Here is an 18,528-nt window from a genome sequence, read left to right as displayed (position 1 = left end):
GCAGGAGGCAGCTGATCGATGTTTCTCTCTCATTGATGTTTCTAACTCTCTATCCCTCTCCCTTCCTCTCTGTAAAAAGTCAATAAAATATATTTAAAAAAAATAAATTAATTAAAAAAAAAAAAAGAAATGAGAGGGATCTGGTCCCAACACAGATTTGGGAGCCACCAATGTACACATAGTAAACGAGGCTGAGAGTCCTTTATAGCTATGAAATTTTAAATTATATCTTCATAGCTCATATTTTCTTCACCGATCTTCATTTGGTGAGATTTTATTTTCCATTTTCCAACAATTATTATTAGTTAAGTCATGATTCAAGGTCCCAGGATGGGGATCACCATGTACCCAGGGCTTCCTTCGCCACCCTGGGAGAAGGATGAAGGACAGAGAGATGTGTGGGGCCAGTTCAGATCTTCTCAGGAATCATGACTTCTGCCTGGTGGTTGTGTCCTAGGCTGACACCCAGGATATGGGACAGGGGTACTTGTACATTCACCAGTAACTTTCATATACGGAGACATATCCCCCCAGGTGGCCAGCAGCTCCCTTTCCAGTTCTGGCTGAGGAAGTGACTGTTAGAGGGGCAGGCTGGTAGATCTTGATTTTGGACTTGATGTCTTCTGCAATGTTGCTGACTTGTAAAGATGCCCCTAAAGCTGGTTGGAGCTCAATGTGACCCTCAAAAAAGACCAATGAGATTTTTAGGAAGGAAACTATTAAGGGGAAAATAGAGTAACATGCTCCCACCCTTTTTTTCCTTTAAAGTATTTTATTTTTTTGTATCTCTAGAAGTAGGGTGTATAAACCACAGGGATAACCAAAACAGTCTACCACAATCGGGAAGGAATACATTAAAACTTTTATTATGTACCTATACATATATACATACTTAATAATTTATAAATAATTATAAAATAAATATATATAATGTCCTAAAACTTAATTGTGTATTCAAAAACTTGAAGGTATATGATCAGTTTGGAAACCACTACTCTATACAAGTAATTAAATTTCTACAAGTGAGGACTTAAAATTGAAGGTTTCTATATGTTTCTTGTTTCTTAGATATAAAACTCAATGAGTACTTAGTCTAAAATTTTACATTGTAAACCTAAAAAGATTTCCATTTTATATAGATTTTGAAGTGTTTTGTGTTTTTCTTCTGAATATTATATAATTTAAGCTTTGCATTTTCAAGTATTTTCTTTCAGCTAATGATGCTTTCTGTAGTAAATTAAACTCTGACTAGCAAAACTTAGAAACTAAGTAAATTTTGGTAATGAGGGATATTGAAAATGAGTTTGTTTCTGGTATTTTGTGTAAATAGTAATAAGATTTTCCCCTCTAGCCACCTCGTACATCTCATCCTGTAGTGAAGTTTTCCTGTACAGACTGTGAACCAATGGTTATTGACAAATTGCCTTTTGACAAATACGAGTTGGAACCTTCACCACTGACTCAATTTATCCTGGAAAGGAAATCTCCTCAAACATGTTGGCAGGTGAGCTGAACAATTATTTAAGTTAAATGTTTCCTAAAAAGTTAAATAAAATCAATAGTTTATATAACATTCTGTAAAGGTTTTAACCTTCATAAAAATAAGAAGTCTTGTCCTGGCCAATGTGGCTCATTTGGTTGGAAAAGTCATCACCAAAAGGTTGTGAGTTTGATTTCTGGTCAGGGCACATACACAGGTTTTGGGTTCAATCCCAATCCAGGCACATCTGAGAGGCAGTGAATTGATGTCTCTCTCTCTCTCTCTCTCTCTCTCTCTCTCTCTCTTTCTCTTTCTCTCTCTCTCATATCCCTCCCTCCTTCTCTCTCTCTCTCTCTCCCTCTCCCTTTACCTCTCCCTTCCTCTCAAACTCAGTAAAAATGTATCTTCAGATGAGGATTAAAAAATAATAAGTTTTGCCCTAACCAGTTTGGCTCAGTGGATAGAGCGTCGGCCTGTAGACTGAAGGGTCTCAGGTTCAATTCCGGTAAAGGGCATGTACCTTGGTTGCAGGCACATCCCCAGTAGGGGGTGTGCAGAAGGCAGCTGATGTTTTTCTCTCATCGATGTTTCTAACTCTATCCCTCTCCCTTCCTCACTGTAAAAAAACTCAATAAAATATATTAAAAATAATAATAATAAGTTTTAACCACTCCTTTTTAACAGGTATATGTGAGCAATAGTGCAAAATATAGTGAACTTGGTCATCCCTTTGGTTACTTGAAAGCCAGTACAGCACTGAATTGTGTCAACTTATTTGTGATGCCTTACAATTACCCAGTCCTCCTTCCCCTTTTAGGTAAGTCATTCTTGTCACATTCTCTGTGGCTTAGCATACATACAAATTTTCCTAAAAATAAACTTTGGGAACGTTTTTTGTGAGTTTTTTTATCTGCTAAAAATTAATGAAAATGTCTTTAAAATTTTAAACCTGTCAAAGGTTGTTTTATTACATGTTTGTGGTAAATTGAAAGGCAGTGTCAAATCACCTTTGAGTCAACAATTTATGAAGGTAGTATATTTTAAATTTTTTAATTAAATATTCTAGCCCTGGCCAGGTGGCTCAGTTGGTTGGAGCCTTGTCCTGTAGACCAAAAGGTTGTGGGTTTGATTCCCGGTCAGCACACATACCCAGGTTTTAGTGTTTGATGCCCCATTGGGACTCATATAAGAGGCAACTGATTGATGTGTCTCTCTCTTTCTATCTCTCTCTAAAATCAATAAACATGTCCTCAGGTGAGGATTAAAAAAAATTAAATATTCTAATTCTTTAAGTTAGATTAAATTTAAGTTAGATTTCTTAACATAGAATTAGTAACGTAGGCTTTGTATTTGGTAAATAAGACATTTTGTGAAGCATAGTCATAAAATCTGAGTGTATTTTCTTGTAAGAATTTATCTTAATTTTCACTTGGCAGATATTTTTATTTTTAAAAAAGAATTAACCTGTTCCAAAATCTATACTAATAAAAGGGAAATATGCTAATTAAACCGGGTCAACTGGACATCTTCTGGTCATCCTGCCTTCCTTCCAGACAAAGCCACGGTGGCGGGGGCTGAGGCAGAGGCGGTTAGGGGCGATCAGGCCAGCAGGGGAGGGAAGTTAGGGGTGATCAGGCAGGCAGGCAGAGGGGTAGGGGCAATCAGGCAGGCAGGCAGGTGAGCAGTTAGGAGCCAGCAGTCCCAGATTGTGAGAGGGAGGATCGGGCCTAAACCGACAGTTGGACATCCTCTGAGGGGTCCTAGATTGGAGAGGGTGCAGGCCGGGCTGAGGGGACCCTGCCCCTGCCCCCCCCCCTCCCCCACATGAATTTAATGCACCGGGGCCTCTAGTAATATGATAAAAGCCTAAAGTTAGTTTATGGGGACCATTTGTCTATAATTTTTGAAGAGTACTATTGGAGAAGACTAATTTTCCTTTATGAAATCACTTCAGATTTTGTAGTCAAAATATTAGTAGGTATATTTTATAGAAAACACTTTGCATACTTGTTTCTTTTCTCAAATCTGTTTCATGTCTAGGTCTATATAGGGTACAGTTTTTTCTTGTGTGTTTCCTGATTCCACCTTGATGTAATTCTATACGATTATTGGCTTTTTTTTTTTTTAATGGTATTACTAATTGAAAATTCCAGAACCAAAAATTTTACTACTTTTATTTTATTAAAAGCTTATATCTCATGTTACTCTTCCTCTTACAAATAAGAAAACAGACTAATCTGACCTGATCTTCATCTGTGAGAACAATGAGTAATGATAGTTTGTTTACATTATACATTTATAGATGATTTGTTTAAAGTACATAAAGCAAAACCAACATTGAAATGGAGACAGTCATTCGAAAGTTATTTGAAGACAATGCCTCCCTACTATCTTGGGGTAAGAATGTTATTGTTAAAAATAGAAGTTGTTATAAAGTTTTATATTATGCTTATACTTTATTGCATTACAAACTTCTATTTAATGCTGTTATAGATTAAATGTCATGAAAATTGTGTGTACAAATAACCAGTATAGATATTGTGGGAAAGAAATGTTTCATGACTTGCAAAGTGATGATGATGATCATGAATATATACAATGCTTACCCTGTGCCTGGTACTGTCCTAAGTACTTTACATGTATTAATCTTATTTAATTTATATGGTAATCCTCTGAGGTAGGAATGATCATTGTTCCTGTTTCACAGATGAGGAAACTAAAGCACTAAAATATTAAGTTGTCTAAGGCTACATTGCAAATATATGGGGCACTGGAATTCAGTCCCAGGCAGTCTGGCTTTAGAATTTAGGTTTTTAATCTCAATTGTTGTACTGTATTTTTTAATTGCCATTTCAGAATTATTTCTCTCCAAGGGTATAAAATTATTTTTGTTTCATTAGTTCCTGAATCTTCAGAAATATGTTTTTAGGTTAAGATAAGTGTATATTCTCATAGAACCATATATTTTTAGAACCATAAATTTTCTAATTACTTAAAGCCTAGTTTATCATAGAGATAAGACCAATGTGTATATTATTAAGTGTACTTTATTTTATGAAAAGTAACTTTTTTAGACATTACTTCTGCTTTTAATTCAGGAATATTATAGCATTTGACTATAACTGATCTTTGTAAATGGTTCCTCATAAGAACATTAATTTCTTGAACTTTAAAAATCATATTTTATAGTTTTAAGTGATAAGTTTATGAGTGTCTAGCACATAATGCCTGCCATGTAAGAGAGTGAAAGGAAGAAACACTTTGAATATCAAATGTTACATATGTTGACTCATTTACATTTCATAGCAACCTGAGGATTTAGCCAAAGCTACATGGATATTAAATATCAGAGCTGGGATTTGATTCTAGTTTTACACAAAGGCTTATACACTTTCTAATATGTCAATGAGTTATCACCCTTTTTCTGTTTGTATTCCATTCAAATATGCTAGACACTCCTGCTAGTGATATTTTTCATTGTACAAAGTGGTTTCAATTGGTCTCTCATTACAATTAAATATTATTTCACTATATCACATCCATAATAAATATTAGACTTTTTTTCCTCCTCATTTTTCCTTCAGAGCTTCTTTCTGTTTTGTTGTTTTTCAGCCCAGCTAATGATAATGGTCATAATCATTAACACCTACTGAATGCTTACTGTGTGCCATTTGCTTTTATAAGTGCTTTACTTGTATTGGTTCATTTAAAACCATGACAACCATGTGAAGTAGATACTATTATTGTCATTTATAAATGAGAAACTAAGACATAGAGAGGTTATATAACCTGGTATAGTGTTACAAAGCTAGTGAGTGGTTGAGTCACACCCACACAGTTACCCAAAGTAGAAATCTTCTATTTCCTTTTACTGCTTTTCAGCTACTACCCAAGTTCTACCAAATCTACCTCTGCAGTGTCTCCTGCTATTTCTTTTAAATTTACTATCTCCAGGGATACTAAGAAGTTCAAGACTTTACCTTTTCTCACCCTGGGTGTTATTATTATAGTCTCTAATCCCTTTTACTAGTATTTCAAACTGCCTTTCGTACAACACAAACATTTTACTGAAATAAAAATATGTTGTTACTTTCTTATTGAAGAAAAGGAGAAATTTGGGGGGCAGAAATGTTCAAAACTGACATAATACATCTAGCCATAAATTTCTGACAAGTGATGGTTGTTGTTTTTTTGCCTATAGCCTCTGAGGAAAGCTGTTAGAATGATGGGAGCACCTAACCTCATAGCAGACAGTATGGAATATGGACTAAGTTACAGTGTCATTTCATACCTCAAAAAATTGAGTCAACAGGTAATGTTAAGAAATAGAGCCATTACATATTTTGAATGGTTTTTAAGATGGTTAGCAGACAGATATTAGTTATTGATAATCCTAAAAGAATTTCATTATATTACTATATTACATTTTAAAATCACATATATCATCTATAATAATAAAAGCATACTATGCAAATTGACCAAATGGCCGAACAACGGAACAACCGTCTGGAATACCTTCCAGACAGAGCCAGGGCTGCGAGGGCCGGCCAAGGCAGTCTTGCACGAATTTCGTGCATCAGGCCTCTAATATATCCATAATTCTGTCTCAAGTACATGGTATGCTATGATTTGAAATGTTAATTTCAAAGTTAATTTCAAATAATAATTCCTAGTTTATGAAATGGCTTCCTAGACTTCCTCTGTGTGAATATTCTTTGTTTTCTTTGAGAAATTTATGTTAGAAAGTTATTTTTCTGGGATAAAATATCAGTTTCTTTTGTGCTTTAAAACCTATAGTGTGTGTGTGTGTTTTTTTTTCTTTCAAAATGGTAGTTTAGTTTGAAATGTTTGTAAGAGTCATTGAATTTTATTATTTTGGGCATAAATCACATTAACAGATACTATGGTAGTGCAGCAATAGAGTTTAACTCATTGCCAAGTTATTACTGTCATATAAAATACAACATTTTCCCAGTACTTCTGCCATCTCTACTTTAACTGCTACCAGTAATTGAAATGCAGGTTGTAAAGAGTCAAAATAATGGTATTTGCTTTCCAGTGAAAAATTACATCATCATTTGCTGTATGTATGAACATGAGTTATATGCTAATATCTTTAAGTAAATATTGGTGCAATGATTTTTTTCATATTTTATATCAGCTCTGAATTAGAAATACATATTTTCATTTAGGGCGTCTTTACATTTCATGGTTTAAGTATAGTAGGTATTAATAAATACAATTAGCCTGGTCGATGTGGCTCCGTAGATTAAGCATGGTCCCATGCACCTAGAGTTCACCAGTTCAATTCCCGGTCAGGACACATGTGCTGGTTGCGGGCTCAATCCTTTGTAGGGGACATGCAGGAGGCAGCTGATGGATGTTTCTCTCTCATCGATGTTTCTATCTCTCTTCCTCTCCTTTCCTCTCTCTAAAAAAATCAATAAAAACATTTTTAAAAAAATTAGATAGGTAAATACAGTTAAAGTTGTGTTTGTTCACCCTGCTCCAAAAGGTTATAATAATGATTTAAAATCATAAGACATTGTTTAAACTATGTTTAATTTACCAAGTACTTGACATAAAGTATGTCACTTGAGATTTTAATTTCTTATATACTTTTAAAATATATAAATGTTTAGTTTATAGAAGATTAAAACTATAGTATTTAATTTACCAATTTAGATTATATCAAGATAATTCTTGTTTGTTTTTTACTGTAGGCCAAAATAGAATCTGATCGAGTCATTGGATCTGTAGGCAAAAAAGTAGTACAGGAAACTGGAATTAAAGTCCGAAGCCGATCACATGGTTTATCAATGGCCTATAGGAAAGATTTTCAACAACTCCTCCAGGGAATTTCAGAGGATGTTCCTCATAGACTGCTGGACCTGAACATGAAAGAATACACTGGGTTCCAAGTTGCTTTGCTCAATAAGGTAATAGTTACATGAATTTAGTACTGTTCTAGTTATATTCTGTTATATTATTGAATATAGATCAAATTTTCTGTTAACTGAAACTGTCCAAATTTTCAGAAGTACTTTTTATGCCTCTGCAGAATAATGATCATTATACTTTGATTGAATAATTGAATTTTAGAATTAAAACAGACAGCCCTGGCTGGTCTCAATTGGTTGGGCATCTTCCTGTGCACTGAAAGATTACCAGTTTGATTCCTGGTCAGGGCACATGCATGGGATGTGGTCTCAATCCCCCCCCCCCCCCCTATATTACCCCCAGTGGAGAGCATGTAGGAGGCAGCAAATTGATGTTGCACTCTCACATTGATGTTTCTCTCTCTCTCTCTCTCCCCCTTACTCTTTCTAAAAATCAATAACTGTTCTTAAAAAAAAAAACAAAAACAAAACTGTCCATGGTGAGTGAATGAATGTATTGATAAAAAGTAAACCAACCCATTTATTTTATAAGTTAGTAAACAAAGGCTTAGAGATTGCTTAAAGTTATATAGCTAATGGTAGAGTCACTGTAATTTGGTACTTATGACCTTGGGTGCACAGTGTGATCCTAAAATGCTTTATGAATACTTGCTATTAAAAAGATCTAATTCCAGCAGCTTTTATATAAAAAAAACAACAAGCTGATTCTAAAATTCATATGGAAGTGTAAAGGTACTAGAATAGCTAAAACAGTTTTGGAAACGAATAAAGTTGGACAACTTGCACTATCTAATTTTAAAAATTACTGTGAAAAAAACTAAATAAAAATAAAAATTATTGTGAAGCTATAGTGATCAGCACTTTGTGTTGTTGGCATACGGATAAACATATAGATCAATGGAACAGAATATAGTCTAGAAGTAGGCCCTCACACAAATAGTCAATTAATTTTTAACAAGGTGCCAAAATAATTCAGTAAGTGAGAATACAATCCTTTCAACAAGTAGCACTAGAAAAATTGGATATCCATATTCAAATTACTTAACTTGACCCTTACCTAACATTATTTGAAGTGATCATGGTCTTAAGTGTAAGAACTAAAACTGTAAACTAAAAGAAAACTAGAGAAAATCATCATGAACTTGGGTCATGGATCATGGAAGAGTTCTAAAATACAAAACAAAAAGAACTTGATAAATTGAACTTCATTGAAATTATTAATTCAAATGAAACTTTGAAAAATTAAAAGGAACTTATAACCTGGGAACAAAACACATATTGAATAAAGAACTTAATATCAAAATCCTTAAAGAACTCATAGAACCTAGTAAAGAGATAAACATCCCCATAAAAAAAGAGCGAATATTTGAACAGATACTTCACCAGATAAGATATACAAACTTGAACAAGCACATGAAAAGACAGTCAACCTTATTGATCATTAGGGAAATGGAAATTAAAACCATAATGAGGTCCCATTTTATACCCACTAGAATAGCTAAAATTTAAAAGACTGGAAAATGTCAAGTTTTGGTGAGGATGTAGAGCAACTGGAACTCTCATATATTAATATATGTAATATATATGTTACATATATGTTGTTTGTATAGCAATTGTAAGTATCTACTCAAGATAAATGGGTAGATATTATTATTGATAATACTCCAAAACTCTAAACAGTCCAGTGTTGATCAACTAGTGAATAGATCAAAGATATGGCATAACCATATAATGAAATACTACTTTACTGTGATAAAAAAAGGAATAGACTACTGATACATGAACAACATGGATGAATCTCAAAAACATCATGCTCAGTGAAAGAAGCCAGATAGAAAATTTTAGATATTGCAAAATTCCATTTATGAAATGGAATGTACAGAGACAGAAAGCAGATAAGTTGTTGCCTGGGGCTAATAATAGGAATTGATTACAAATGGGCACAAGGAACTTTCTGAAATGATGGAAGTATTCTAAAACTGGATTGCGGTGATTGTTTCACAACTATAAATTTACTAATACTCATCGAACTGTATACTTAAATAGGCAGTTGTATAGCATGTACATTATACATCAAAGCATAAGATAAAACTTTGGAAGTCTTTAAAATTTGGGTGTTTACTAGTACTTCTTTTAGTCAGAGAATATAATAAAATCTTGAGTTAGATGTAAATTTGGGATTATTTGGTTGAGCTCACTACCAAGTTTTTATCTTTTGGTTCCCAAAACAGTACTTTAAGATTGCATCACAACTCTATTCTGTTTTTTAAGGTAATTAGTTAACTTGTATTTATTATTTTCAAACCTATGTGCAAGGTAGAAATTTTAGTCTCTTAATTCAGTGTTTATAAATAACTTTTGTCTTTGAATATTTTCAATAGGATTTAAAGCCACAGACATTTAGAAATGCATATGACATACCTAGACGGAATCTTTTGGATCACTTAACAAGAATGAGATTTAATCTTATGAAGAGCACCCGAAGATTTCTTAAAGGACAGGATGAAGGTTAGATTATGATTTTAATATTGGTATTTTTCTCTTTATATAAAAACACAGTAGGGTAATACTGTAACTCTTAAAGAATTCTTGCACAATTCTCATTGTAAATTCAAACAAATTAAGTAAAAAGTCATCCCTGATTCTTTACAGTTCTTTCTGCCTTCACTATAGAATTTGCCCCAAATTCTATTCCCCAGATGTAACCACCTTTGTTAATAGCGTAGTTTCCTTTCTTGATTTTTCGTCCATTCACACATACAGACACATAGACAAACTGAGTTATTTTATTATGATATACCAATATAAGATGGTTTAACTCTGGGTGGCCAATAATTGTACAATTCTAATATTTCCTTCAACCATATGCATGGCACTTACTACAAATCAAGTCAGATGAAAATTTAACCTTTTGCTATCTCTGATGTAAGCATTCTACTATATGAAAAAGGGGTTATGTATGGGATTTTTCTATAAATTATATAATTAAATTGTGTATATTTGGAATAGAGTAGAAGAGACATTCCTTTTCATGGTAATAGTTTACTATTGCTGATTCTATGCACTGAAATTAGCTGCAATATTTTTGTTTTGTTTAGAACAGCGGTTCTCAACCTGTGGGTCGCGACCCCTTTGGGGGTCAAACGACCCTTTCACAGGGGTCGCCTAAGACCATCGAAAAACACATATATAATTACATATTGTTTTTGTGATTAATCACTATGCTTTAATTATGTTCAATTTGTAACAATGAAATTGGGGGTCACCACAACATGAGGAACTGTATTAAAGGATCGAGGCATTAGGAAGGTTGAGAACCACTGGTTTAGAAGATAAAATCAATGATTTTAAATTTTATTTTAAAAATCTCAGAGTTTTATGTCACAATATTTATAATGGCAACACATTAATTTAGAGTATGTGGTAAGAGAAGACTGCCTAAAATAACAAACACCAAGTAGCATCTATAATAATAAAAGCGTAATATGCTAATTAGACCAGACAACCTTCCGGACGAAGCCGGGGCTGCGAGGGAAACCCGGGTCCCGGCTGCCTGCCAGCTGCCCAGGGAGAAGCCAGTGCCGGCAGCGGAGGGGGGCAGGCGGGGGGGAGGGGGGGAGGAAGAGGAAGGCCTACTCTTGCACGAATTTCGTGCATCAGGCCTCTAGTTCATATATAAGAAGATACGTGATAACTAGAACAGGTGTTAATAAGGTTAACTTTTGTTGTTGCTTTATTTTGTTCGAAAAGATCAAGTACACAGTGTTCCTATAGCACAAATGGGGAATTACCAGGAATATCTCAAGCAAGTACCTTCTCCACTAAGAGAACTTGATCCTGATCAGCCTCGAAGGTTACATACATTTGGCAACCCTTTTAAGCTGGATAAAAAGGTAAATTTGAAATATCCCATTATATAATTTGTTTGTGCTAGGTACTGTGAATTTAAAGTAAGCTAAAGCTATTTTCCTGGTAGAGTACGTAATAAATGTCAACATAGTTAAATAGAGTTGCTTTATGGATATTAGAATTAGTTGTGCCATTTAAAAACTGAATATAAATCCAAGGAAATTATGTATTTTATTATAGGGTATGATGATAGATGAAGCAGATGAATTTGTGGCTGGACCTCAAAATAAACATAAACGACCTGGAGAACCAAATATGCAAGGGATCCCTAAAAGACGTCGCTGTATGTCTCCACTGCTGAGAGGCAGACAACAGAATCCAGTTGTGAACAATCATATTGGAGGAAAAGGACCACCTATACCTATGACTCAAGCACAGCCAGATCTTATTAAACCCCTTCCTCTTCATAAAAGTAAGAGTTTAAAACAACATCAGCAACAAAAACATTATTTGCTGCTTTTTGGTTCTTCAAAGAAGAGATTTTTAAATAGATTATAGAAAAAAAACTGATAAAGTCTAAGAGCTTCTAGAGAAGTTATGTTTATTCTAAATTGGCATGTAATTATTTTTGTGTGTCTTTTTAATTAATGTTTTGTTGAGCATTTTATATTGTCATTATGCTTTATTAGTGTTTATAATCTAAAACAGCAGTCGCCAACTGGTGGTCTGTGAGTTCCGAAAGGTTGGTGATCACTGATCTAAAATATTTGCAAATTTTAACTATTTTAAAATAATAGTTTTAAAGGGATATTATCAATATCCATAGAAAGATGGTTTTCAATTTCAGTTTAATGCAGGCAATTATTAAATACTTGTGCTGTTTAGGTATAGCAGTGATCAAGATAGTGATTTCTGCTTTCACTTACAATGCATGAGGAAAGAAAGTCATTGGACATTTTATTAGAAGTGTGGTGAAAGGGACGTCAAGTATGTTGTGGACATATTTGGCATGAGAATTTAACTTGGTATATAGGCTTAAGGCACTTTACTAGGGAGTTGTTTAAACCAGCACTTGAAGGGTGAATGGAATTAGTTAACTAAAGCTGTGCATTTGCCTATGCTAGAGGAGTAGTCTAAGAAGAGTATACAGTAAAGAGAAGGACATTGAAGGAACTGAAAATTTTAGTACAGCAAGAGTGTTGGGAATGAGATAAGGTGAAAACTGAAGGATAGGCAGAAGTCAGATCATGGAGGGCCTTCAGAAGCCATTGTAAAGGTTCTAGACTTTATTCTAAGGACATTGAGAATCCACTGAAAGGTTTAAAGAGGTAGTAGTGACCAGATATGATTAGCATTTTATAAAGACCATGAAATGTGTGGAATTTTATCAGGGAAGAATAACAATGGATGTAGGGGACCCTTAATGAATTGATGGATTTATTAATTATAGGTAGTGATTATTCATGGCTTGTAGCATTTTAACTGGAGAGAAAACAAATACTGATATACCTCCTGATGGAATTACGCAGCACTACCTCTGAAGTAGTCCTAATCCCTCCACACACACACAAATTTTTTTTTTAACATCAACCTGATCACACCTCTAGATCTAACTACCAATTTATAGGAAATATAAGGGACAGAGCATGTTAAATGACAAAAGAGGGATAAAATTAGTAAAATCATATATGGGAAACTATAGGACAAAGAATCTGGTGTGTGTGTTTCCAGAAAAATGCATAGAAAAAGATGTACAGAAGGACTTCATAGATTCAAATGTAGTTAAGAGACATATAAACCAATTGTAATGTTGGGCCTGATTTGGACCCTGAGTCAAACAAAGTCAAACTTTTCAACAAACAAAAAATATATAAGGTAATTAAAATTATGGACACTGACTGCATATTTGATACTAGAGGCCGGTGCACGAAACTTGTGCACAGTGGGGGGGGCGGGGGGGAGGTTTCCCTCAGCCCAACCTGCACCCTCTCCAATCCAGGAGCCCTCAGGGGATGTCCTACTGACGGCTTAGGCCCGCTCCCCATGGTTCTCTGCTGTCTGCAGGGCCCACTTGGCCGCTCACGGGTCTCCATGGGCGACGGCCAAGTGGGCCCTGCTGTGCATGGTCTGCGGGGCCTGCTTGGCCACTCCCGGGTCACTGCAGGCGACAGCCAAGCGGACCCTGCCCTCAGCGGCTGCCCCCAGGAATAGAGGACTCCAGCGGGGCTGAGAGGACTGGGCACTGCCATCTTGTTGCTATGGGCGCCGCCATCTTTGTGTCGGAGTGATGATTAATTTGCATATTACTCTTATTAGATAGGATTGTTAAAACATTATTTTGAATGCACCGGAAGCAGTTAGGAAACCCAGGGAAGAGCTAATGGTGACCTGGCTGTGGGCTTGTGGGAAAAATATGTATTTGAGAAATAATTGGACATATCAGCAAAGGACTTGGTAATGACTGATAGCACATTGGAGCCAGAGCAAGAGAAGTGTCTTGAGAGACACTGGGTAAATGATGATGTCAGGGGTGGAGTGGAAGAGTGATTTTAGTTTAGAAGTGTATATTAGTTAGCCAAGTGGACACCTTAAGTTAGAAGATGATTATTTGAGTTTGGAACTCTAAAGAGGATTGTGCTAGAGAGATAGATATGGGAGGCAGCTTAACTGCCATTGGAGTTAATAAAATGTCCCCTAGGGAAACATGAGAAGGGGGAGTGGGGGAAAGAGCCTAAAACAGGACCTTGAAAGTGCTAAAGTTAAGAGGAAATACAAAGTTCAGAAAAGGGGATTGAGAAAGAAGAATCAAAGAAATAGGAAAAATAGGGAAGTATGTAGTGTCGTGGAAGCTAAAGGAAAGGAAAATTGAGTGGTTGGTGGTCTCAGATACTTCTTTTTTAAAAATTTTCTTTATTGATTAAGGTATTACATATGTGTCCTTCTCCCCCGCTTATCCCCCCACCCCCCTGCTCATGCCCTCACCCCCCTGGTGTCTGTGTCCATTGGTTATGCTTATATGCTGCATACAGGTCATTTGGTTGATCTCTCCCCCTTCCCCCCATCTTCCCCTTCTCTCTGCGTTTTGATGGTGTGATCTATGCTTCTCTGTCTCTGGATCTGTTTTTGTTCATCAGTTTATGTTGTTCATTATATTCCACAAATGAGTGAAATCATGTGATATTTATCTTTCTCTGGCTTATTTCGTTAGCATAATGCTCTCCAGGTCCATCCATGCTGTTGCAAATGGTAGGAGTTCCTTCCTTTTTACAGCAGCATAGTATTCCATTGTGTAGATGTACCAAGGTTTTTTAATCCACTCATCTGCTGATGGGCACTTAGGCTGTTTCCAAATCTTAGCTATGGTGAATTGTGCTGCTATGAACATAGGGGTGCATATATCCTTTCTGATTGGTGTTTCTGGTTTCTTGGGATATATTCCTAGAAGTGGGATCACTGGGTCAAATGGGAGTCCCATTTTTAGGTTTTGAGGAAACTCCATACTATTTTCCACAGTGGCTGTAGCAGTCTGCATTCCCACCAGCAGTGCACGAGGGTTCCTTTTTCTCTGCATCCTCGCCAGCACTTGTCATTTGTTGATTTGTTGATGATAGCCATTCTGACAGGTGTGAGATGGTACCTCATTGTCGTTTTGATTTGCATCTCTCAGATGATTAGTGACTTTGAGCATGTTTTCATATGTCTCTCGGCCTTCTGTATGGCGACTTTTGAAAAGTGTCTATTTAGGTCCGTTGCCCATTTTTTTATTGGGTTGTTTATCTTCCTTTTGTTAAGTTGTATAAGTTCCCTGTAAATGTTGGAGATTAAACCCTTATTGGAGATAACATTGGCAAGTATGTTCTCCATGCAGTGGGCTTTCTTGTTCTTTTGTTGATGGTTTTCTTTTGCTGTGCAGAAGCTTTTTATTTTGATGTAGTTTCATTTGTTTATTTTCTCCTTAGTTTCCATTGCCCTAGGAGCTGTATCGGTAAAGATACTGCTATGACAAATGTCTGCTATTTTGCTGCCTATGGCTTCTTCTAAGATTTTTATGGTTTCCCAACTTATGTTTAAGTCCTTTATCCATTTTGAGTTTATTTTTGTGTATGGTGTAAGTTGGTGGTCTAGTTTCATTTTTTTTGCAAGTATCTGTCCAATTTTCCCAGCACCATTTATTGAAGAGACTGTTTTGACTCCATTGTATGCTCTTGCCACCTTTGTCAAATATTAATTGAGCACAGTGCTTTGGGTCGATTTCTGGATTCTCTGTTTTATTCCATTGGTCTATATGTCTGTTCTTGTGCCAGTACCAGGCAGTTTTGAGAACATTGGCTTTGTGATACAGCTTGATATCTGGTATTGTGATCCCTCCAACTTTGTCCTTTCTCAAGATTGCTGTGGCTGTTCAGAGTCTTTTTTAATTCTAGATGAATTTTTGGAGAGTTCGTTCTAGGTCTGTGAAATATGCCGTTGGTATTTTAATGGGGATTGCATTGAATCTGTAGATTGTTTTGGGTACTATGGACATTTTAATGATGTTGATTTTACTAACCCATAAAAATGGTATGTTCTTCCATCTGTTTATGTCTTCCTCTATCTCTTTTTTCAATGTCCTGTAGTTTTCCAAGTATAGGTCTTTTACCTCTGTTAAGTTTATTCCTAGGTATCTTAATTTTTTTGGTGCAATGGTAAATGGGATTGTTTTTTTCATTTCCCTTTCTGTGAGTTCATTATTGGTGTTTAAAAATGCCATATATTTCTTGGCATTAATTTTGTATCCTGCTACATTGCTGAATTCATTTATTAGGTCTAGTAGTTTTTTAATGGAGTCTTTGGGGTTTTCTATGTATAGTATGTCATCTGCGAATAAGGACAGTTTTACTACTTCTTTTCCAATTTGGATACCTTTTATTTCTTCTTCTTGTCTGATCGCAGTGGCTAGCTCTTCCAGTACTGTATTGAATAGGAGTGGTGAAAGTGGGCTACCCTGTCTTGTTCTTGTTCTTAGGGGAAATGGTTTTAGTTTTTGCCCATTGAGTATGATATTGGCTGTAGGTTTGTCATATAAGGCTTTTATTATATTGAGGTATGATCCCTCTATTCCCACTTTGCTGAGGGTTTTTATCAAGAAAGGGTGTTGGATTTATGCTTTTTCTGCATCAATTGATATGACTATGTGATTTTTATCTCTCAATTTGTTTATATGATATATAATGTTTATTGATTTGCAGATATTGTACTATCCTTGCATCCCCGGGATAAATCCTACTTGTTCATTGTGTATGATCTTTCTGATGTAATGCTGTATCGGATTTGCTGGAATTTTGTTGAGTATTTTGGCATCTGTGTTCATGAGGGATATTGGCCTGTAATTCTCTTTCTTTGTGTTGTCTTTATCTGGTTTTGATATTAGGGTAATGCTGGCTTCATAAAATAAGCTTGGAAGTATTCCTTCCTCTTGAATTTTTTGGAATAGTCTGAGGAGGATAGGTTTTAGTTCTTTGAATTTTAGTAAAACTCCTCTGTGAAGCTACCTGGCCCCGGGCTTTTGTTTGCTGGAAGCTTTTTGATGACTGCTTCAATTTTCTCCATAGTTATCGGCCGATTGAGATTATAGAATCTTCCTGATTGAGTTTTGGGAGGTTGTATTTTTCTAGGAATATGTCCATTTCCTCTAGGTTGTCTAGTTTGTTGGATAGAGTTGTTCATAGCTTTTTAAAACAATCCTTTGTATTTCTGTGGGGTCTGTTGTTATTTCGCCTCTTTCATTTCTGATTTTGTTTATTTGAGTCCTCTCTCTTTGCTTCTTGGTGAGCATGGCTAGAGGTTCATCAATCTTGTTTATCCTTTCAAAGAACCAGCTCTTGGTTTCATTGATCTTTTGTATTGTTTTTGTGGCCTCTATGTCATTTATTTCTGTTCTGATCTTTATTATCTCCTTCCTTCTGCTTATTCTGGGCTTTTCTTGTTGCTCTCTTTCTAATTCTTTAAGTTGTAGAGTTAGATAATTTATTACCATTTTTTCTTGTTTTTTGAGGTAGGCCTGTAGAGCTATGAACTTCCCTCTCAGGACTGCTTTCACTGTGTCCCATAGATTTTGGATTGTGTGTTTTCATTGTCATTCGTTTCCAGGATGTTTTTAATTTCTTCTTGGATCTTTTTGGTAACCCAGTCATTGTTTAATAGCATGCTATTCAGCTTCCAAGTGTTTGAATGTTTTTGATTGTTTTTATTGTAGTTTATTTCTAATATTATGCCATTATGGTCTGAGAAGATGCTTGATATGATTTCAGTCTTCTTGAATTTGGAGAGACTTTGCTTGTGACCCAATATGTGGTCTGTCTTTGAAAATGTCTCATGTGCACTTGAGAAGAACGTATTTTCTGTAGCTTTGGGGTGAAATGTTCAGAGGATGTCTATTAAGTCCATCTGATCTAGTGAGTCATTTAGGATTGATGTTTCTTTGCTGATTTTTTGTTTAGAGGATTTATCCAGTGATGTCAGTGGGGTATTAGAGTCCCCTAGTATGATTGTATTATTGTCGATCTCTCCCTTGATAGCTTCCAGAAGTTTTTTTATGTATTTGGGTGCTCCTGCTTCAGGTGCTTATATGTTTACCAGGGTTATATCCTCTTGTTGTATCGATCCCTTTAGTATTATGAAGTGGCCTTCTTTATCTCTTGTTATGGCCTTCACTTTGAGGTCTGTTTTGTCAGATTTAGGTATTGCTACCCCAGCTTTTTTTTCATTTCCATTTTCCTGGAAGATATATTTCCATCGCTTCACTTTCAGTCTGTGTGAGTTCCTTGTTCTGAGATGGGTCTCATGTAGACAGCAGATATATGGGTCATGTTTTCTAATCCATTCAGCCACTTGATGTCTTTTGATTGGAGCATTTAGTCCATTTATGTTTAAAGTTATTATTGATAGGTACTTCTTTGTAGACATTTTTATTTTTTGTGCCTGCATTCCTTCTTCCCTTTTTCTTCTTTTTACACCAGTCCCTTTAGCATTTCTTGCATTGCTGGATTGGTGGTAATAAACTCCCTTAGTCTTTTTTTGTCTGTGAAGCTCCTTATTTCCCCTTCAATTTTGAATGATAGCCTTGCTGGATAGAGTATTCTTGGATTCAGTCCCTTGCTTTGCATCACTTCGTAAACTTTCTTCTTTCCTTTCTGGCCTGATGTGTTTCTGTTGAGAAATCACTTGATAGTCTAATGGGAGATCCCTTGTAGGTAACTTTCTGTCTCTCTCGTAGCCTTTAAGATTCTCTCTTTGTCCTGAACGTTTGCCATTGTAATT

At 35.6% G+C, this 18,528-nt stretch overlaps 1 protein-coding gene across 11 annotated transcripts in view; it reads left to right on the top strand.

The window, feature by feature from the left end:
• The window catches only part of INTS6 (integrator complex subunit 6), a 111,477-nt gene that overhangs the window by 79,575 nt on the left and 13,374 nt on the right, over nt 1-18,528 (top strand). For 7 of the 11 annotated variants that reach the window (XM_006083562.3, XM_014449331.2, XM_014449314.2 and 4 more), the window contains 8 exons: nt 1,352-1,504; nt 2,165-2,297; nt 3,783-3,877; nt 5,682-5,792; nt 7,204-7,419; nt 9,762-9,888; nt 11,131-11,273; nt 11,470-11,701. In XM_006083562.3, the coding sequence (XP_006083624.2) occupies nt 1,352-1,504; nt 2,165-2,297; nt 3,783-3,877; nt 5,682-5,792; nt 7,204-7,419; nt 9,762-9,888; nt 11,131-11,273; nt 11,470-11,701 (1,210 nt within the window). The remainder of the gene's footprint in view (nt 1-1,351; nt 1,505-2,164; nt 2,298-3,782; nt 3,878-5,681; nt 5,793-7,203; nt 7,420-9,761; nt 9,889-11,130; nt 11,274-11,469; nt 11,702-18,528) is intronic. The other 4 variants (XM_014449300.2, XM_023748777.1, XM_023748745.1 and 1 more) reach the window with 4 other exon arrangements.

This window comes from Myotis lucifugus, unplaced genomic scaffold, assembly GCF_000147115.1.
Source record: "Myotis lucifugus unplaced genomic scaffold, Myoluc2.0 scaffold_7, whole genome shotgun sequence".
Classification (NCBI taxonomy): Eukaryota; Metazoa; Chordata; class Mammalia; order Chiroptera; family Vespertilionidae; genus Myotis; species Myotis lucifugus.
This window is presented reverse-complemented; position numbering and strand designations above follow the sequence as displayed.